Here is a 22617-nt window from a genome sequence, read left to right on the forward strand (position 1 = left end):
TGTGATCTACCAGTAGATCACAAAGGCTGTGCAGGTATACATGACATGCCCCAAAATAATATTTAATACAAAAATGACACACACACACACACACACACACACACACACACACACACACACACACACACACACACACACACACACACACACACACACACACACACACACACACACACACACACACACACACACACACACACACACACACACACACACACACACACACACACACACACACACACACACACACACACACACAACTTGAATTCATTGATATCAAAAAGGGCCTGTCAGCTAAAACCCACAATGTAATATTTTGTTTTCAAGAGTGTTGCTGTGTTTTCCCCTACCCATTACATTTCCCCCTCTATTTCCCATTCCAAATGCCATTGTCATGCCAGCGCCGCTATTCCAAAGCCCCCTCAGGTGCATATTGACACTATTTTCATCAATGATATATGTTTTCGGTGGGTAGATCTTGTTGAGCAGGTCAATTTAAAAGTAGATCTCAAGTCAAAAAAAAAAATTGTGGGCACCCCTGCTAGACAATGATCAATTAATAAGTATTGTATTGTCGATGTCAGGTGGAAACTTGTCCAAAACGGTTAGGAAAAGAAACCGATGAATGGATCCAAAGCATTCACTGGTTCAATAATTATAAAATCCATATTCGAACCCACTGCAGTGCTTTTTTCGAGTGTCAATATGAACTAGAGGTGCTCCATGATAACCGTCTACGTTCTGTTGTGCCACCACGGCAGTCTTCACGATTTAACAAGTCACGATTTTCATTGCTAATCATCATCAACATGACATTAAAACATTACAATATTACATTATAATAATAACGCATAATTACAAAGAACAGTCAACTCAAAATAACTGTTTATTCATTCAAATAATTATTTATAACAGAAATGATGCACATGGAAAAAACTAATACTTTTATATTAATGAAAAGGTAAGTGCAACAATACTATTAAAGATGGAATGCCGTAATGTATGTACTTTTCCTGTTTTGTATGCAAGTATGTTAAAATATTCAAATATGTCTTCCCTGTGTATTTTGGTTTCGTCCTGAAAGCCTTCGGGTCAAAAGGCCCAAACGAAATACACCACTTTAGTGACATCATAGCCCTAAGCCCTCCCCCATTATCATAACAACAGCTGTGGGCGAGGCTTAAGCTCAGGTGGGTGGTGCTACGGTGAAAACCAGGTACACTTAATGAACTGGTGGGTGTAGCCACATTAAAAAAATATAAAGATAGTACCTGATAATCATGTTTTAGGTGTGTGTGTGTGTGTGTGTGGGGGGGGGGGGGGGGGGATCACAGCACTCCATCTTTAAATATTCACGCCCACACGTCGATGACGTCACCGTCCTCCATGTCGAGCTGGGAGGGGGTCTGGCTGTGGGTGATGGTGGTTCCGTCGAAGCAGAAGACCACCTTGGGACGGCGCTTGGTGTTGGCGTACGTGCTGGAAATGTACTGGCAGAGCACGGAGCCAAGGGCTGCGTCCTGGCCAAACACACAGAGGGAACCAAAGGCAACGTTATCATGTCCCACAAACAAACCCAGTGGTGGATTTTTTTTATAACTTCACCAACTTAATCAATATAGAAATACTCTGTTACAAGTAAAAACTAAAAAGTCCAGAATTCAAAATGTAAAAGTACCTAAGTATTGTTATCAAAATGTTTTAAAATGTATAAACATCTTTTGAAAATAGCAGATCTACAAGCTCACAATGTGTCGCTTCGTGGCGCATTGTGAGCTTCTAGATCTGCTATTTTCAAATGGCCGAAATGTATATAGGGCTGAAGTGGTTAATGTTTGTTCTGCAATAATAATCACAATCTACAAAGTAACCAGTAACTAAAGTTTTAAAATAATAATTACGTAAAATGTTTTCAAAAACAGTACACACTCTGTGCAGGGAGTAGGTCTGTGCTGCACTCCTCTCCTTGTTCTGAATCCTGATGCTGATGATCCCCTCATCGTTCTCGTCCGCCTCTTTATTCTCCTCTTCGATTATCACACAGTCTAGTACGGAGTGAAAAAAACAGGCGCGATGAAGATGAGCTGTGAACTGAAGCCTCCATTTACAGACTCCAGTAGTATTCAACATTTTTTTTCAGGCTTTAGTTAAGTTAAGAGAGAGATGAAGCCAATTACATATTGTATGAAATTGTGTCACAGATGAAACATTCTCATAGATTTCATAGATAGCTTCATAGGCTAGTCTGTTTGGAGGTAGTAGAAATCTTTTAAGCATGTTGGATAACGTGCATCTATGAGTCATTACATTGTCAAAATTGGTCTACATTTTTCCAAGTCCAAAGAATAGCAAAAACAGTAGGTCTACAAGCTGTGTCGAGATCTGCAATGTTCCATATAGGTCGCACAAGAAGTATACAGTATAGGCCTTAAGTGGTTAAGACAGCACTATGTAACCTTCCTCTTCTACCCTGGATTTGAACCCACGTTCCTGCACAAGTGCTGACAGTTTTACCATTGCAAAAACCGGGCCCCCTAGCTGTGGAATTCCCTGCCTATTAATCTAAGACTTGTAAAAGTCTGTGTCATGTTTTAAATCCCTTCTGAAAACCCATCTTTATGTTAAGGCCTTCTCTTAAATTCCCTTTGCTTATCTTATTAAATTTTTTCTTCATGTGTATGCCTTCATTTTGTGTTTGCTGTTTTTTTTGTGTTTGCTTGTTTTTTTTTTACTGATATCTTGTTGTAGCTGTGACCCCATAGTTTGTTATTATGTTGTTGTTTTTACCTTGTTCTGTATAGCACTTTGTGACCATGTCTTGATATGTGCTATATAAATAAATGGATTATCATTACCAGGAGGTATGATATCATACAGATTGGACAAAATAACATTTTATTAATTAAAAAAAGTTGACATAGTGCCGCTTAAACATGTCTGAAAAACACAAGTGCACGAGTGTGGCGTATGTGTGTGTGTGTGTGTGTGTGTGTGGTGGGGGGGGGGGGGGGGTCTCGGAACTTGCGCCGTATTGTACAAATGTACATGACCCACCTATGATGTCGGCGATGCCGAGGCTGAGCTCATTGGCTGAGGAGTCCGTGGGCAGTTCTCTCTCCTTCCTCAGCAAAAGGATACGGGAGGGCGGGACTTTGATCTTGATGGACAGCTCTTCCACTGCCTTGCTCAACGGCGCAGACTGAAAGCGTAAAGCGAGTGTTAATAAAGCAGTGCTGTAAGTGAGAAAACCCTCTCTTCTCTATATCGTCGAGTTCGGGCAGAAACCTCTCCATATTCTAACTTTTTGTGTTTGACTTTTTTCATAAATTAACACCCTCCTTGATGCGAAAGTATCAAAAGTAGCAGATCCACAAGCTCGAAATGTGGCGCGACGAGTTTGTGGATCTGCTACGTTTGCCATTTTTTTATCGGAATCCTAAAAAGTAACCGTTTTGGACATTATGGCCCTCATTTATCAATGGAGTGTAAATTCTGCCTTAAATTCGAGCGTGGGTTTTGGGGTACGCTCACGTCGGCAAGTGATCGCAAACAGCTGTTCCTTGCGTAATTTCAGTCGTTTTCAGTCCTGAAATCAATCTGGCACGCCCTATGAAATCAAGCCTCGCCCTCGTTTTTGCGACATGAACAACTGCAATATGACCAAACAACGTATGGAAACCATAGTTACATGATGGAAAGCAAATAAAAGTTTCTCCTTCTCGCCTCGCTTGCCTGTCAATCTGTCATGTCCGCGCACGCATGCATGCATGCACGCACTTATGCAAGTGTGCATTTTGGCACACTGGAAAGAAACGCCAGTAGGATTACTCTGTGAGGCTACAACCTTTGTCAAGTATAGGCTACATTAATCACATATCACAGTTACATCGTCATGAATGGAATAGGTTTGTACTTTGTAGGATATTGTTTTAACCCATTCTGAAGAAGTGCATGTTAAAGCACAAATGTGTGTGGGGAGGAAAGAATTTGCATAACTAAATTGGGGAGAAAATGGGGCCCAAATAACAATTCACACACTTTGTGCAAGTTCAAGCTCAACCTCATGTACAAAGTGTGTAAGCAAAGACGACGTGTCATCATGGCATCAGTGACTTACAGACGGCACCGTGATTTTGTGCAAGACAGAGCGCCAGCGGAACTTCAGGGTGATCTCCCTGTCGTCATCTTCGTCGTCGAGGTGGATGGTCCCCGTGGTCGGCGTGGAAGGGGAGCTGCCGTGTCGCCTGGCTCTTTTCAGCGGCGACGTGAGGAGGCGGGACCCCAACACGTTCAGCTTTCTGTTCATCTCGCTGACATGCAGAGACAAGAGAGGGAGAGGGAGCAACATAGGGGCGGGGGGGGACCACTGATTATTAGCCAGATTATTAGCTTAATGTGCAACATTGTTTTCTCACTCAACAGTAAACAAACAACAAGTGTGTATCTGCACATTTTGAAAGAGACAAATTAATGACTTGTAATACCAAATTGACAAATATTACATGAGGCAAATACAAGCTCAACACTCACAATATCTGTCTGTGGAAAAGAGTCAAACTAAATGCAATGCCTACAATTCCAAGTGCTTCTCAGCACCCTAACCCTAACCCAGTTAAAATACGATTAATTATGAAAGGTTAGAAAGCCCTTCAGTGGTCCGGGTATCCCCGGGATCCCTGGGGAGGTTCAAGGAGGTGCAAGGCTAAATTATGTATGATAGCATACATTTCAGTTAAACCCTATTTCCTAATTTGGCTATTCGAAAATAGACGATGTACAAGCTTTGATGCATAACTCTGATATACAAAGCTCACGATGCAATACAAGCTTACAGTGTTTAGATCAGCATTTCAGCAGAAAATCACTCTAGAGTTGTGTGAAGTGAGGGGCGCTCTTATACATCATCACATTCCTTGCTCAGCCAATCAAATCATCACATGCTGTGGTACACAACTACACACAGACACACAAAGCAGGGCATAGGAGGGGATACTAGTGCCCCTCAAAAATGGTGAAACATTTGAAATAATCTTGAAAGATTTAACAATTCACAAATCTTATAGTGGTCCCTGGTACAAAATATGTTTTGGGTTTTTTTCAAATACGGGGTGTGTGGCTAGAATCATCAATTTGGAGGTCCTTGACATGAAAATGTTAAGAGAAACACTGCTATAAATAACGCCGTCTTTCCATGTCAACAATATTCGGCTTGGCATATCTTGGCTCCGACATTGCTCCTTCGGACATTATCTACACAGGTTGCAAGTTCATCTTATTTTGTACACTATTGTACCAAATCACAGCAGAATGTATGTAAAGGCACTTCATACAGTGCAGGTCTTTAACGTTGACCTAATTTATGGTGAGCACTTTATTTTTGTACATGTCCAGTTTGGGGAAGAGAAGCTGTGTTGCATGCAGTGGTGGAAAGTAACTAACTACATTTACTTAAGTACTGTACTTAAGTACAAATTTGAGGCATTAGTACGATACGTGATTTTTCCAATACTTTTACGTCTACTACACTACATCTGAGGCAAAAGATTACTTTTACTCCACTGCATATATTTGCAAACTTTAGTTACTAGTTACATTTTCATTATTACCAGTAAGACGCCCTGAGGGCGAGAAGCGACAAGGCACACATCCCCACACATCCCCCTGGGTGTGACTGTATGCAGATCTATGGGTGGCAGCAAGTGTCTTGAGTGTACAGGGTTTGATTAGGTCTGGCCATATATGGAGTGTCTTGAGTCTATGGGGTTTGATGAGGTCAGATCAGCATATGGAATGTCAGAACACCCCTAACTTCACATGAGTGTGATTTTCGTTTTATCCAAAAAATATCACTTACCATACCTTTAAGAGAAAGAAATAGTCATAGATTTAAGTCTCATTTTGCCCTATGGTTCCATTACTCCATTGCATTTTCTTAGCAATACTGTATTATTTGTATTCTTTGAAGAAAGGTCTGTTGATCTTCCAGGATAACTACGTAGTTGGGCATAAAACATACTAGCGTGGGTTCCATGTGTATTTGGGTCTTCATGTGAACGGCCCATGACAGTGTTCAGCTACGACATATGTGGCGTTAAGCCAGGTCCAGCTTCCATTAAAGCAGAACTATGCAACTCTTCTCTTCTTCCCTGGATTTGAACCCGGCAAGTGCTGAAATCTTTACCATTGAGCTAATAGAGCCTTGCCTGCTTGCTCAGAGATACATTTAATCTTGTGCCAGATCCTGTGAGACATGACCTCTGACACGATCTAAATTCCTCAATAGAAGAGACAAGATACAACCACCCCAATTGTATATGTTGTATTATTGCATTAACATACTCATACAAATTGGACATTTTTTCGAATTAAAAAAAAAGTTACATAGTGGGGCTTTAACCTCCATAATTTACAAACTCACACGCTCTTATCATCCTACATACATCACGATATGACGATCATACATCGGCCAATCAAATCATCACATTCCGTGCTACAAACACACCTACACACAAAGCTGTGCATAGGAGGGGCTAGCGCCGACGAGTTACTTCCTTGGCCTATCGCTGACCAGCGGCAGTTTGTGAGATTAGCCACGGACGACGAAGAGACAAACGCACAGAGACAGACCAGAACTATTTCTAGACAGCTCGCCTCCTACAGAGCCACCGCGTATAAACAAACAAGATGGTGTCTAATAACGGCATGGCTTCCCTCCCTGTGGATCTGTGACGTCTGTCTGAGATTAACCCTGGACACTGGACAGACAAAAAGACAGGCAAAAAAGACAAGGACCCTCTTCTAGACAGCTCACCTTACCACAGAGCCAAGCTGTAAAAATGTCTGTGCACAACCTGAAGATGAAAATCCCACAGCAAGCCCAATAAACAACAAAGACAAACACAGGGGGCAGACATACATAGACACAAAGCCGCACGTTGGAGCGGTTAACACCACTCAAAAACATAATACAAGCCTAAACTGGAACTGAATGCTGAAAATCCGCACGGCATCGGATGCGAGATTACAACATGTCCAGTGTGGTTTGCTACTCTTCTAGCTGCAGTAAGAACATGCATTGGCAATCAACCAAACATGCTAAATTATGTTGATTCCACCGCATCCTTGCCCTGATTCTACATTGTGCAGCGGAACAAGTGGTTGACGGTTTGCAATGACATCACCCACCGGTCAAACTGGACAGTAGATTTCAATGACATCACCCACCGGTCAAACTGGACAGTAGATTTCAATGACATCACCCACCGGTCAAACTGGACAGTAGATTTCAATGACATCACCCACCGGTCAAACTGGACAGTAGATTTCAATGACATCACCCACCGGTCAAACTGGACAGTAGATTTCAATGACATCACCCACCGGTCAAACTGGACAGTAGATTTCAATGACATCACCCACCGGTCAAACTGGACAGTAGATTTCAATGACATCACCCACCGGTCAAACTGGACAGTAGATTTCAATGACATCACCCACTGTATTATTTTACATACATGGCTTTTTTCATTAACCTCGTTTGGAAAGATAAAACAAAAAGACTGAAGATCTACTGAAGAATAAGCTAAATAGTACATTTTATTTTGCAAGCCATAATAGTAAAACTATGATTTACACGTACACTTATGACATATCCTGGTCACAGAAACCCTCTATCCTTTCAGCACATTTGACCATATTCAACCGTACTGTACGGATAGTGGATGGGCCTACCTGATACCTTGACTATGCCATTGGCCTAGGTTACACAGAGACTACGGATAGTGGATGGGCCTACCTGATACCTTGACTATGCCATTGGCCTAGGTTACACAGAGACTACGGATAGTGGATGGGCCTACCTGATACCTTGACTATGCCATTGGCCTAGGTTACACAGAGACACTAGTAACAGAAGAAACCAATACAATGGATTTCAAATACTGAGCCGATTCTGATTCTTTACGCATTATATTTATGCGTTCACTATTCTTTATGGTGAAGTGGGATCCTCAATCAAGAAGTGCTGAAAGAATTCCTGCGTCTTCCGCTTTTCCGCCAGGTCCTGCTTTGTAGGGGACCTCAAAAGCAAAGGAGCAACTATGGCGGCCAAAATGGTGACGTCGAGTCGATTGAATGGAGAGTTTTCCAACAGCTTGCGGAGAAAGGCAGCTAAATAGCTGAACACATCCTTATGGGGCCACGGCAACGTGGAGATAACCGTCTTACACTCGCTGACATTAGAGCAGCACTCAAGGCACTGCTGATAGAAGGAGTAGGGTACCACAGGCTCCGGGAGGGCGTCTAAGAAGAGAAGCAAAGCCTCAGCTACAGAGTGGTTACTGCCAGGGAGAGAATCGGGCACGCCTGTGTCAAGGCTATCCCTTATTTCCTGAAATTCCCGGCGGAGCCCAGGCTGCTGAAAGAGGTCCTCTTGGTTGATGGCACTGCGAAGCAAGTGGTCCACCATCGTCCTGATTTCTTTAGGAATAGCCGGAGGCTTGTCGGTGATCGTCGCGCTTTCGTCCGCTGACGACTCGCTCAGTTTGCGGATGGTCTCCCGAGGCACGAGCTGGATGGGCTCCTTCAGCTGGCACAGAGTGTGGATGGAGCTGCCATAGCAGCTGGGCAGGTAGTTGCCGGACACGGTGATGAAGTAGTCCTGACCCCTTTCCAAGTGGAGCACAAGGACATCATCGATCTCCTGACGGCCCGAGTTGAGCTCGGGAGCCGTTGATCGGTTGACAAAGACCTCCAGGTCGATGTCCATGCGACCACCCTGAGCGATGAAGCCCTTGTGCGGAGTGGCAGTGAGCCAGGGCTTGCAGTAGGCGGGCCCATCTAGCTTCTGGATGAACTCAAACTGACACGGGACTTGTCCATTGTTGTGCAATCTCAGCGTCTCCACCTGGTGCTGCATGTATTTCACATCCTTAAAGTGGAACTCTTGCTTGGACAAGGTTATGGACGGAGTGCTCTCCGCCTCCATCTTGTCTATGGCGTGTACAATCTCTTCAAAGGTCTTTTTGTGGGCCTCTTCGTCCACTACCTTAATCCCAATCTCCAGCAGGGAGCTGACTGGCTTGTGATCACTGGCTTTCAGGGTCATGTGGCTCTGGTACTGCAGTTGTCTGATGTTCTTGCCTCGCCACAGGATCCGATCACACCAGGCAGGCATCCGACATTTCTCACTTGTGTCCCACTGGTCAGAGCCTGTGTTGTATTTGTAGGTGGGCTGGAAGTCAATTGCACCCTCAGCGAAACCAATAAATGCGGCCTCCTCATCGATCTGCCTCTTCAGCTGGTCATAGTTGTGCAGCGTTTCAAAGTCCTTCTTAGTGATTAGATTCTTCACATGTTTGACATCAAGGTCACCAATTCTGTAGTTGAGGTCGCCAACCCACAGGACTACATTGTGCTTCATGATGGGGAGGGGGGCCCGCGTGGGGTCTAGAGGGTGAAATTGGAGACGGCTGCAAATGTCCTTGTAGTCTTGGTTCCGTCTCTCACACTCGATGTGGGCCGATAGGTGCGAGTTGACCACACAGATGTTGGAGTTGTGAAAGCGAAAGCGTATCGCCACTGCTCCCTTGTTCCCCATTCTCCCCATGATGCCGGTGCCCACGGACTCTGCCTCCACTTCAGAGATGAACTTCGCGTGTTCCTTCTTTGCGTAGAACAGCAGCATCATGCCGACCAGACGGACTAGTTTCACCAAAACATACTTGGCTTCTGGGTGTAGAGCCTCGAATACCGCCGTCATCCACTCCGGCTCTCTGGGCGTGTCGTTGAAAAAGAAAGCCGCTTTGCTCAGGTCCAGCTCCTGGAAACCTACACCGTACATGTCGGGGGGGACAGAGCTGCAGCCGAGCCAAGGACGGAGACTTTCCCTTGGCGACTGGCCGTTCACATTGTAAGTACCGAGGAAGAAACTGAAGTTCTCCAGGTACGTGTAGCTGTCTTCCTTCTTCTGCAGCTCACATTTGATGAGGTGGTTGCGAAAACCACTAAACCGTGGCATGCCCAGCATTTGGCCTTTAGACGGTGCGTGGATGGCCGGTGTGTCGTTGGACGAGCGCACCATGTTTTCCCTGCCTTCAGGATTCCCTTTGCCTGGGCTCTCCGGCTCGGACTGCTTTGCTCCACTGTCAGCACTGATGCACCCCTCTAGTGATCCCTTTTTGTCTGTCCTCGATGGTGTTCCTGTTTTCCGGTGTTTATTCATTTTCGTCAGAGTTGCCCCGAGGGGAGCAAGGGCCTGTTTTACAACTCTTTTGCAGAGCCACTCAAACATCGGTACCTGCGAGGGAGACTTGCAGACATCACTCCAGGCCCGGTTGACTTCACTGAGAAAGAGGCGTGAATGGGAACCACAGGGGAGTTTAAGCTCCAGCCCCTCCTTCCGGATGTGTACTCTTAACCTGGTGTCAGCGCCCACGACCTCTAGTTCATCTGGTGGTGACGCCTCCACAACAGCAAATTCATAGGATATCGGAATGATGTCCTTGAGTGACACATCAGTGACCATCCTCCTGTGGTTGCACGCAAAAGGCCTGTGGGGAAGAGAGGAAATAGAGAGTCCTTTCTTTCATCATCAGATAAACATTGTCTGTAACTTACCACACCTGGTGTGAATGAGCGCCTTCCACAAGACAACGGTTTTCTCTCAAGTGCCTCACACCCGCACACCTACCGTGACTTTTTATTCCTTCAGCATTACATCACTCTGTTAAGCCCACACCCTCTCATCTGACAGGCATGTATAATAGCCAATAGGGGAGTTTGGACTGGGTTGTGTTATGACAATACTGATGACGTCAGTTTTGCCCAAATACGGAGGCACGGTGGGACGACGGATTTGAGATTATGCTATTGCAGGCGCTGGAGTGGCACAGGGCGAATGTCGCAGCCCACCACCGCAGAGACTATGGTGGGCCTCTGGCTTGACCAAACATCACATGCTCATCCGAAGACTGAGGTGGGTCCCTGTTAGGTGCTGGAAGCAGATTGTGGCTCTCCTACTGGCCGTGCAGGCAGCATTCAGGCAATTCTCTGGTAGTGTGTTTGGCACGGTTATCTCCTTCCATGGACTGCACTGCAACAGGCAAGATCTGGCTTGTCAGTGACAGGAAGGATTGAGCGTAAAATGTCTGTTGAGCTTAGTTCGATGGCAAGAAATTCGAAAGATGAAAAGTTCAGTTAATTATTTTTGAGTGGTGTAAACCACTCCTACAACTGGCTTTTGTGTGCAGAAAAAAATGAGCATGGTTGCTATGTTCAAAATAATTTCTGACGTAATTAAATCACACCCGGGTGAACTGGATGACCGTAGCAACCATGCTCATTTTTTCTGCACAAAAAAAGCCAGTTGTGAAATCACATCCGGGTGTGATTTCATTACGTCAGACATGATTTAATTACGTCAGACAGACCTTACACCACTCAGTTCACACGGGTGTGATTTTTTTAATTAAAATAGGTGATCGCCAAGCCCACAACACATTGCAGCATGACATGTTGAGAGCTTGTAGATCTGCTATGCTTCAAAGCCATGTGCTTGAGCTCCACGATTCACTGAGTCAATATTTAACCCCCACCCCCCTCCCCGGGCCCTGTCGTGGAAGCTTTGAATTTGTCTCTGTTATAGGCGTAGAACCTTCGAAACTTTGAAAAAACTATCGACAGTCAGCCCTAGTGTGTTGCTGTATTCCAATAAGTGGAGCTATGGGTCTGACCGGTGTACGTGTGTGTGTGTGTGTGTGTGTGTGTGTGTGTGTGTGTGTGTGTGTGTGTGTGTGTGTGTGTGTGGTCCATTGAATGCGTTGGCTGTTTGTACAGCTTTCTCAGCCAACCCGTTAGGTTGGCTGAGTACCTGCTATCAAAATACCTGCTATAAGAGTCAACTGCAACTACAGCCAGTGTTGTTACACTGGGAAAGGTTTGTAGCTAAACTATCACCTTTCAACACTCGTTCAGGAATGGGGGTTTGATAGCATTGGCTGTTTGGGGGCGGAGTTTCATCGTTCAAGTGCTACATTGTCCAGCTAGATCTTCAGGGTCTTTCAGGCCAAGGACCGACCCCTTAGCAGAGAGACCTGAAGCAGGGACCCTCACGACCTTTATAGATACAGTTGATTCACTGTTTTGTAGCACTGTTTTATTTTTGTTTACACCAAACCTCTTTGTCGAAAATAGCCCATCTACAAACTTATGATGTGCCGTGCAGCGAAACATTGTAAACTTGTAGATCGGCTATTTTTGGCAGAATGCTCCCACCTGAAGGGGTCCAAGTGTTCATGTAAAAAGAAAACTTCTACCACACGCAGATTAAAACTTGTTCATGTCATGCCTGTGACTTTTTGGGTCACCGGCTCAAAGGTTTGGGAACCACTGCCCAAGATCACTGGGAATATCCAAAATAATCAACTCCAGCAGAATGCTCCAACTCACATAACCTTCCGCCGACTGGAGCGTGTGGACCGTGTGGAGGGACTCCCTATGGGCGGTGGTGGAGAGGGCGAGCGGATGATAGTGTCTAAAACCTTCTGCCTGCAAAACACGAGAGAGAGAGACACAGAGAGAGAGAGAGAGAGAGTAGACGCATTGTGAGTATGTAGATCGGCTATTTTCACGACCAATTTGCGACATTCTTGTATGTAGGGCATTCATTTACGAAAACATAAAAAGTGTATACGTGGTTCAACATTCAAATTTCATTGACGCCCATAACTCTGAGTGTGTACAAATGGAACTCTCAAGAGTTACACGGCTTTGAGACCCACTGGTGTAGCAGTGTGTTTCCAGTGAGCCGACATGCACAATAGCAGCACCCTGACTCTGTGTGACCAGAATGGAAGAGAGCCTTCATCAGTATCATCGGTAACCGGTGTGTGCATAGAGCCCAGTGAGAAGACCAACTACTCACGGTTGGATGGTGACCTTCTGCGGTGCATCCTCGTCCTCAGAGTCGGTGCTGAGGACAGAGCTGTCCAGCTGGGCCGTGGGCTCAGGCAGCACCACGTCCTCCGTAAGCTTAGCTACAGCATTCGATCAACAAAATATCAACCCATTAAAACCGGGAAAGCATCCGTGTCATTTTAGACTTTATAGCTGTGTGTGTGTGTGTGTGTGTGTGTGTGTGTGTGTGTGTGTGTGTGTGTGTGTGTGTGTGTGTGTGTGTGTGCAGGGGTTGACACTAAGGTCTCAGAGGCACTTGCCCGTCGGACAAGTAAAGGTCATGTTCCACTTGCCCTCAGCTCATGGCCACTTGCCCCCCAAAATATATTGTAGGCCTACATTTTGCATTACTGTTTATTTTAACGTATTTTTTACTTTCTACTTGCATGCTTGAAACGTTTCCTTTCCCAGTTGAAAACTGTAAAAACTGTAAATACTATATTTTATTTTAACAATACGAGGTTTATTTTAACATTAGAGGTAGCTCTCTTCATAGTTGTTCTTCCATTGGGAGGACACCTCATTACTGGAGGTTCCACTTTCACACAACCATTAGCATACTATCAGTATCAGCATGAGATGAGTATTGAATGAGTATTGAATGAACAACGACGTTCTGAAAACACAATAAACCAACCAGTGATGGTATTGTTGACAATTGACAGGCAATGTATATTGATGTTTGCACTGTGCACGTTCTGCGAGATTTACTTTGTGGTACAACGGTGTTGTGTGCCGAAAACAGCTGATCCACACACAAGCTCACAGCGCATCGCATCCCAAGCGTTGTGAAGCATGTTGACCACGTTCAATATCTCATGTTGTGTAAATGTTTATATAGGCTATAGCCGTTCACTCAAAACCATTTTTTTTTTTACTTGGCAAGCGTTAGTGTCAACCCCTGTGTGTGTGTGTGTCTGTGTGTGGTTTACAGCAGTAGTAACATTTTTTGAGGAAACGGAAAAATCTTGAAAGTGTTCATAATAATGCGTGAAACAGTAGTATAGAATTGTTTCAGTCGCACGCACGCACGCACGCACACACAGTCACACACACACACACACACACACACACACACACACACACACACACACACACACACACACACACACACACACACACACACACACACACACACACACACACACACACACACACACACACACACACACACACACACACACACACACACACACACACCTGTAGTGTCAGTCTTAACCAGCGTAGCAGCAGGTATCTTATTGAGATTCAAGCAGCTGAACACCTGGAGATGAGAACAGTCTATGATAAGACTTTGACACACATAAAAACACCTGGAGATGAGAACAGTCTACGATAAGACTTTGACACACATAAAAACACCTGGAGATGAGAACAGTCTACGATAAGACTTTGACACACATAAAAACACCTGGAGATGAGAACAGTCTACGATAAGACTTTGACACAAATAAAAACACAAAATCAATTATGACAACGCGTGATGTAGTGATTATCATAGTATGCATTTCAACAATAGGGACTCAGTCAGTCAGTCAATACTGAGTGTTCTAGGCCTAACAAAACAGCGTGGATACTTTTTCCCCCTACTCTTTTCTCCCAATTTAGTTGTAACTAATTATGCCAACCATTCTGGGCGGGAACCCTTTTTGGTGTTGTAACCCTTCTGGACGGGAACCCCTTTTGGGGTTCTGTACAGTATGTACAGTATTCATTCAACAATGTAAACATTTTGATGCTGCTATATAAATATTTGAGGTTTTTCAGAAAACTTGGGTCCGGATTTAGAAGGCGTTTTTAGAATCTGCATCAGTCCAAAATGGGTTAATTCCTCCCCAGCCCACAGACACCTTGACAAGTTATTTATTTTCACATCTAATATCTATAAAAGCAGTGGTTCCCAAACTGTTTAGCTCAAAACCCCAAAAAGATTTTTTGCCCGGGATCGAAACTAGTGAAAATAGCAGATCTATTTCCACTAGTACTACAACTACTAACATTACTACTACCTATTTCATTTATATAAATTATTTGATTTTAATGTTCACACCGAAAAACTAAAAAAAAAATCAGTGGTTCACAAAGTGGGGTCCAGGGACTCTCAGGGTTCCTTGAGGGGACCCTTACAGAAGAATTGTTATTTTAATCAACATTTGCTTGTTGTCTCTCCTATGGTACCAACATCAATACAGCATGGAATTGTGGACAAAATCTTATCCAACGATAACAAAAATATTCTTTCATTTTGGGTCTGTGAGGCTGAGCTCAAATTAAATGCTGAATAAATAATGGGCCTTTATATGAACAAGGTTGAGAAACCCTAGTCTAGACGTTCAATGATGCAATGGGCTGTTCCCATGTTTGTATTTCCTGAACGAACAAAAAAACAACATCAATGTTTTGCACATACATACTTTTGAGGTTTGTTTTGCCCCTTTGCCATTTCACAAAGCTTTCTTAGCCGCTAATCTAACACAGTCTTTTACCTTGTTGGAATATATGGGCACCGGGGCGATAGCAGAAGGGTCAATCATGCGACGGCGTTTGGGCGGGGCCATCACTGGAACCGTCTCCACGTCGCTGTCACTGTTGACCTCCGCATCACTGTCAGGCAACTGAGGGAGATAATAAGTTATAACTGTAGGGTCATGCCAATATCCAACATTACATAATGCAGTTCTGCATTTATTTACCGTATGCATTTATGTATTTATTTATCTATTCATCATCATTATTATTTTTATATAAAAATGCCATTTGAAGTAGGACGAAGACTCTGGATCTTCATAAAGGATGTTGAAATGTAATAAAAACATGCAGTACCAGGGTTTCATAATGTCATGGTCATCGATAGGTAATTGGTAAACATTGTGAAATTTGATGTTGTATCAATCAATCAATCAAACTTTATTTATAAAGCACATTTCCAACAGCCAAAGGCCGACCAAAGTGCTGAACAAGAAGAAATAAAAAAATAAAAAATACAACATGACATTGAAAAGTAGAAAAGGGAACTCAAGAGCAATTAAAGGCAAGGGAGAACAGATGGGTTTTGAGTAGGGATTTAAAAACACCGATCGACTGGGCAGATCTGATGGTGAAAGGCAGTGCGTTCCAGAGCCTGGGGCCCGCAGCCGCAAAGGCACGGTCACCCCTACTTCTCTTGCTGGTCGTAGGCTCGACCAGCAGCAGCTGGTCCGCAGACCTTGGGGCTCTGAGTGGGACGTACAACATCAAATTTCAAAATGTTTATCGCCCAGCCCTACAATAGTGAAGTGAAAAATACAGGAATTTGATTTTGTAATTTCACTCTGAAACGGAAAGCTGTGCGTTTTTCAGAAAGTCGCATCCCTCCAGAGTATTAGACATAGATCCGCTACAATGTAGCGGATGCACTACATGCACGACGCATGCAGTTTGTTTGTTTACAAAGTCGCAGAGAGACGGGCAGAAAAGCTTGTGGCTTATTTCTAACCTATAATGTTTTCAGATACATATTTTAGCTTTAAACTTTAAACTTATTTTTCATTTCACTAGGATTAAACCCACTGTAGTTGATAAAACAGACGTGTAAAGAACGCATTGCAATACAGATTAATAGCAACTTAAAGTATACTACGTTCGTTCAATTGATCCAAGCCGGAACACAATCAACTGAATGCTGTTATTTTGCACCTTATGTCTTATCTCATGTACATACCTGATGCCATCTACCAATGTGTTACCACTTTCACACCTTGTGCTTCATTTAAATACTGGATCTGCTTTATGTGTGCGCATAGATAGATAGATAGATAGATAGATAGATAGATAGATAGATAGATAGATAGATAGATAGATAGATAGATAGATAGATAGATAGATAGATAGATAGATAGATAGCATTCGGAGATTGTGGAATAGTTGTCTGTCTAACTACTTCACTGCCCATGTACCCGTCTAACTACTAACTACTTCACTGCCCATGTACCCGTCTTACTTCACTGCCCATGTACCCGTCTAACTACTTCACTGCCCATGTACCCGTCTAACTACTTCAAAAGAGTTAAAAAAAAAAAACCTTTACCTTGTCTGAATATGTGGGCGCCGGGGAGATTGCTGGAGGTTTAATACCACGCCGGCGGCGTTTTGGTGAGCGAATCACTGGAACCGTCTCCACGTCGCTGTCACTGTTGACCGCCGCATCACTGTCAGGCAACTGAGGGAGATAATAAGTTATAACTATAGGGTCATGCCAATATCAAACATTACATAATGCAGTTCTGCATTTATTTACCGTATGCATTTATTTATCTATTCATCATCATTATTATTATTTTTATATAAAAATGCCATTTGAAGTAGGACGAAGACTCTGGATCTTCATAAAGGATGTTGAAATGTAATAAAAACATGCAGTACCAGGGTTTCATAATGTCATGGTCATCGATAGGTAATTGGTAAACATTGTGAAATTTGATGTTGTATCAATCAATCAATCAAACTTTATTTATAAAGCACATTTCCAACAGCCAAAGGCCGACCAAAGTGCTGAACAAGAAAAAATTAAAAATTAAAAATACAACATGACATTGAAGGCAAGGCAAGAAAATGAAAAACAATAACATACGTTGACAAGGGGCAACAATAAAAAGTAGAAAAGGGAACTCAAGAGCAATTAAAGGCAAGGGAGAACAGATGGGTTTTGAGTAGGGATTTAAAAACACAGATCGACTGGGCAGATCTGATGGTGAAAGGCAGTGCGTTCCAAGGCCTGGGGCCCGCAGCCGCAAAGGCACGGTCACCCCTACTTCTCTTGCTGGTCGTAGGCTCGACCAGCAGCAGCTGGTCCGCAGACCTTGGGGCTCTGAGTGGGACGTACAACATCAAATTTCAAAATGTTTATCGCCCAGCCCTACAATAGTGAAGTGAAAAATACAGGAATTTGATTTTGTAATTTCACTCTGAAACGGAAAGCTGTGCGTTTTTCAGAAAGTCGCATCCCTCCAGAGTATTAGACATAGATCCGCTACAATGTAGCGGATGCACTACATGAACGACGCATGCAGTTTGTTTGTTTACAAAGTTGCAGAGAGACGGGCAGAAAAGCTTGTGGCTTATTTCTAACCTATAATGTTTTCAGATACATATTTTAGCTTTAAACTTATTTTTCATTTCACTAGGATTAAACCCACTGTAGTTGATAAAACAGACGTGTAAAGAACGCATTGCAATACAGATTAATAGCAACTTAAAGTATACTACGTTCGTTCAATTGATCCAAGCCGGAACACAATCAACTGAATGCTGTTATTTTGCACCTTATGTCTTATCTCATGTACATACCTGATGCTATCTACCAATGTGTTACCACTTTCACACCTTGTACTTCATTTAAATACTGTATCTGCTTTATGTGTGCGCATAGATAGATAGATACTTACTTCACTGCCCATGTACCCGTCTAACTACTTCACTGCCCATGTACCCGTCTAACTACTTCAAAAGAGTTAAAAAAAAACCTTTACCTTGTCTGAATATGTGGGCGCCGGGGAGATTGCTGGAGGTTTAATACCACGCCGGCGGCGTTTTGGTGAGCGAATCACTGGGACATACTCCACGTCACTGTCACTATCAGACATCTGAGAGGGAAAAAAAGACAAAAGACAAAGACAAATTCATGCTTTATCGCATATTGGTGCTGTGCATCGGAAATGGCAGACCCACAACAGAGCATGCATCTCAAATGATCAATATGACACTGTGGGGGAAAAATCTAATACAAACTACGATTGTGCTGTTTGTCATGTTCATGCGAAAAGGGCAGGAATTTCATGGCCACTGTTCCCCCATGGTTAAGTTTGGCCTACTTTGTGAACAGTTCTTGAACAGCTCTTTTTTATTTCATTATTTCATAGTCTGTAAATGGTACTGAAAGTTAGTGTTAAATATCTGGTAAATTCTGACCTGGCTGTCCCACAAATACTTAATATTGTGTGGATCTATGTGGATCCACACATGCATAAACAATACACTGTTATCTCTAGTATCTAAGGAGAGATCTTGAGCTCCAGTTCTATGAAAGCGCTCGTTATTATCGTTGCTGTCGGGCGAAAACCTGCTATATCCATGATATTCTAACCTTTTGTCTTTTTTTTGGTAAATTAACACCCTACTTCATATTACAGTGTCATACATCAAAAGTAGCAGATGCACAAGCTCGAGATGCAGCGCAAACGTGTTTTAAGCATTAAGCTTGTATAGATCTGTTACTTTAGTTTTTAATGTGATCGCTGAAAATTACAGTCCAAAACAGTTTTGGACATAAGAGGTTTTCACCTGACAATGGCTGGGTTTCCCGAACGCATTTAGTGTAAGACTTGTAGTGCCGCACATGCTCAGATGCCCTCTAGGCTGCACACAGAAGCCTGTGAACATAGACATTCCATGCATAGATGTGCCACGCAATGGTAGAGCTCAGGCCTCAGACCTGGTATGGTAGGCCTCAGGTCTACCATTCTGAAATTTAATTTAATAATATTTGGACTGCTGGACAGTAGGCTATCTTTACCCTTAAAAAAATGATATATATATATATATATATATATATATGCACGGAATGTCTATGTTCACAGGGGAGAGTCTGGCTTATTAGCCAGGCTAGTGCGGCTAATAGTATGGCTGTCTCTTTCTAACAAACCAACATCCTCTAAAGTCTCCATTCTACGATGTGGCATACAAATTGATCTGTACACACCTACACAGCAGTTTGCAGTTCTATCATATTGCATGCATGGAGTTACAAATCTGATTAACTTTGCAGTAAAGTCATTATTGTACAGTTCTTCAATTGGACATTGATTGTGTTTAACTTCTGATATGGCTTAAAAAAACTATTAGTTGCCAACCCCTGCTGCTAGTGTTTGTTCAGTAACAGTTAGGGTCACCCTGTCTCTCCAGACTTCAGCTCTTTAGTAAACATTTTGATGAATTGAACATTGTGGACCCTATTGGAAACAAGTGTAATGCTTAATTGGGTCGTCCACTCACAGTTAACAGCCTTTGTATTGAGTTTGTGCTTGAAATGTACTGTAATTCTGCAGTTAAGTTAATACATTTTTCAATCAATCAATCAATCAAAAACAGAAAATATATTTTCAGAAGTCATACAGTAACTTAGAAGCCAGCTGGCTTCTTCCTTTCCTTGCATTGTATTTTTGTTCTATGATATGTATTGTCTATATTTTGTAATACGTGCTAAATAAATAAACCTAAAACCTAAACTTACTTCAATAAGTATGTAATACGTTAGGTTAGGCTAAACTGAGCAGACAACACATTGAACAGTGACACTACAAATTTGGAGCTGATAAATAGTTCCCTCTCCTGATTGGGTGAAATGAAATGGGTAACCCACCTGAACATTTATTTTCTCTTCAGTTTACTAAAGAGGACTGAACAAGCACTATTAGAAATTATCTTTAACTTTTGTTTTAGCCAAAATACCACTCGCAGCGCTAGACAAAAGTTTCGAATGTGACTCAGTCATGACGCGTCGTGTTGACTCGTGTAACCAAACTGTACACCCTCAGAGTTACACTGTAGATTGGGGCCCCATAGTGGAGATTAAAACAATTAATGAGAGAACCATGACCGCGGTCTGTGGTTTATTCATATCAAACCCTAGACTCCGAACATGAATAAGGCTGAGAATCACTGATGTCCAAGTCGTTGCTGGAAACTATACATTATGGAATACGTACCCTCGTTATTTGGCGGCTCAATAAAATAACAAATATAAACCAAACAACAACGAAAAATAATGACTCACGGTCGGTCAGACGTTAGGTTATAGTTTTGTTCCGTGCAGGTCATAAAGGCGTCGCGCGAATACTTTATTTATCAAAGCTTTGTTTACTATTCTTCAGGAACATTTTCACTTCCGGGTTACGTTCTGGTTACGTCCTTGCGTTAGATTTGAGGTAGTCTCGCGCATAGATATGGTCTCGCGTTATATCGTTACGTCATGTTGTAGTATTGTTTTGTAGTCGACAGGCAGGATCAATCAAACGGAACGTCCACGGCGCGTAAACAGCGCCTCAAACTGTGACTCCGCCCACAAACGGGGGAAGTTGTGATTTTCGCTCGTTCACTGCAATGCAATTTGCGGCATTTTCAAAACAATATTGAGCAGAGTAGCGATTAACGTATTTGCAATGCCATGCGTTGAAAGATCTGTTGCCCGTGGACAAGGCACACTACCTCCGCAAGTTAGATAGCATCGGCATAGATGTTTGTCCGTATGTTTTTTTGTATTGATTGAAATTAAAAATGTATTAACAGTTTGCAGAATTACAGTACATTTCAAGCACAAACTCAATACAAAGGCTGTTAACTGTGAGTGGACGACCCAATTAAGCATTACACTTGTTTCCAATAGGGTCCACCATGTTCAATTCATCAAAAACATTTAGAGACGTACAAATAGACACTTCTATATAGACAAAGGACAGAACAGGAATTCATCATAAAGGAGGTAAAAAGGGAAAAGAAACATATACAGTGAGGGAAAAAACGGGGTGGGCGGTGGGGGGGATTCACGTTCAGCTCCGTTAATTTGTTTGTTTTCCTTGGAGGAGCTGCGTTGGGTCCCCAAGTCGGCTCCGTGGCCGTACCTTGAGTTGGCTGTGTGGCCGTGACCTTCTCTTGTGTTGTCCTTGCGTTGGGTCCCCAAGTCGGCTCCGTGGCCGTACCTTGAGTTGGCTGTGTGGCCGTGACCGTCTCTTGTGTTGTCCTTGCGTTGGGTCCCCAAGTCGGCTCAGTGGCCATACCTTGAGTTGTCTATAGAAGTGTCTATTTGTACGTCTCTAAATGTTTTGATGATTTGAACATGGTGGACCCTATTGGAAACAAGTGTAATGCTTAATTGGGTCGTCCACTCACAGTTAAAAGCCTTTGTATTGAGTTTGTGCTTGAAATGTACTGTAATTCTGCAAACTGTTAATAAATTCTTCAATCAATCAATCAATCAATCAATGTGTGGCCGCGACCGTCTCTTGTGTTTTCCTTGCGTCCGTGTTTGAGGATTAAGGATTGGACCAATTAAAAGTTGCATTGGCAGCCATAGAAAATTCCGGGGTAATGTGACGTTTTTGGGCGTTCCTGTCCAGCGTGGTGTCAATAAAAGCTGCAGGCTACGAGACTTACTTCCGGTAGTACCTACTGTAGTAGTAGTAACTGTATGTTTTTCCTTTTTTTACCTCCTCTATGATGATTTCCTATTTTTTGGTTGTATACGTCTAAAATGTTATGAATTGAACATGGTGGACCATATTGTAAACAAGTGTAATGCTTTATGGTGTCGTCCACAGTTAACAGTCTTGTATTGAATTGTGCTTGAAATGTACTGTAATTCTCCAAAACTGTTAATACATTCTTCAATCAATCCTGAAATAGGCCTATACAGTAGCTTATATTATGATCACAAATTAAATTGTATGTTCTCTCAATTTCAGCGTATACAGTGATCTGTCAAATGTTCATATTGATTTTGATATATAAAGAGGAATAATAATATAATTCATTGGTTCTAAATATTGTTTTCAGTTAATTTCCCATGCAGCCCATGAAATCTGGGTCTGATTATGTTGAGGTTAACTGTTGAGGTCCTCGGTGTTGGTGGAT

At 42.9% G+C, this 22617-nt stretch overlaps 2 protein-coding genes across 3 annotated transcripts; both read right to left on the reverse strand.

Moving 5' to 3' along the window:
* Positions 1-863: 863 nt before the first annotated feature.
* On the reverse strand, positions 864-20936 carry nfatc2ip (nuclear factor of activated T cells 2 interacting protein). 2 transcript variants are annotated; one of them, XM_079519826.1, is made up of 12 exons: positions 20765-20936; positions 18462-18575; positions 17021-17152; positions 15441-15569; positions 14155-14218; positions 12923-13034; positions 12448-12546; positions 4118-4310; positions 3055-3199; positions 1930-2045; positions 1334-1520; positions 864-1303 (listed from the first exon to the last, which is right to left on the reverse strand). In XM_079519826.1, the coding sequence occupies exons 2-11, from the start codon at positions 18573-18575 to the stop codon at positions 1353-1355; spliced, it is 1272 nt and encodes a 423-aa protein (XP_079375952.1). In that variant the 5' UTR covers positions 20765-20936; the 3' UTR covers positions 864-1303; positions 1334-1352. The 2 variants fall into 2 exon arrangements, with proteins under 2 accessions (XP_079375952.1, XP_079375951.1); XM_079519825.1 differs by having other exon boundaries at positions 864-1520.
* Positions 7991-10525, reverse strand: LOC306936229 (type II inositol 1,4,5-trisphosphate 5-phosphatase-like; the record flags this gene model as incomplete). Its single annotated transcript, XM_079519721.1, has 1 exon — positions 7991-10525. One exon carries the CDS (start codon positions 10523-10525, stop codon positions 7991-7993), a length of 2535 nt encoding a protein of 844 aa, XP_079375847.1.
* Positions 20937-22617: the final 1681 nt, after the last annotated feature.

The sequence above is a fragment of the Electrona antarctica genome (genome assembly GCF_951216825.1).
Source record: "Electrona antarctica genome assembly, chromosome: 14".
In the NCBI taxonomy this organism is placed as follows: domain Eukaryota; kingdom Metazoa; phylum Chordata; class Actinopteri; order Myctophiformes; family Myctophidae; genus Electrona; species Electrona antarctica.

Excerpts from the sequence above, each read along its gene's own strand:
- nfatc2ip (XM_079519826.1), bottom strand. The coding sequence starts at position 18,575 with ATGTCTGATAGTGACAGTGACGTGGAGTATGTCCCAGTGATTCGCTCA. Across the intron at positions 4,311-12,447 it reads TCCAGTCGGCGGAAGGTTAT|CGAGATGAACAGAAAGCTGA; the intron begins GTGAGTTGGAGC and ends TCTGCATGTCAG. Across the intron at positions 3,200-4,117 it reads ACAAAATCACGGTGCCGTCT|TCTGCGCCGTTGAGCAAGGC; the intron begins GTAAGTCACTGA and ends TTACGCTTTCAG.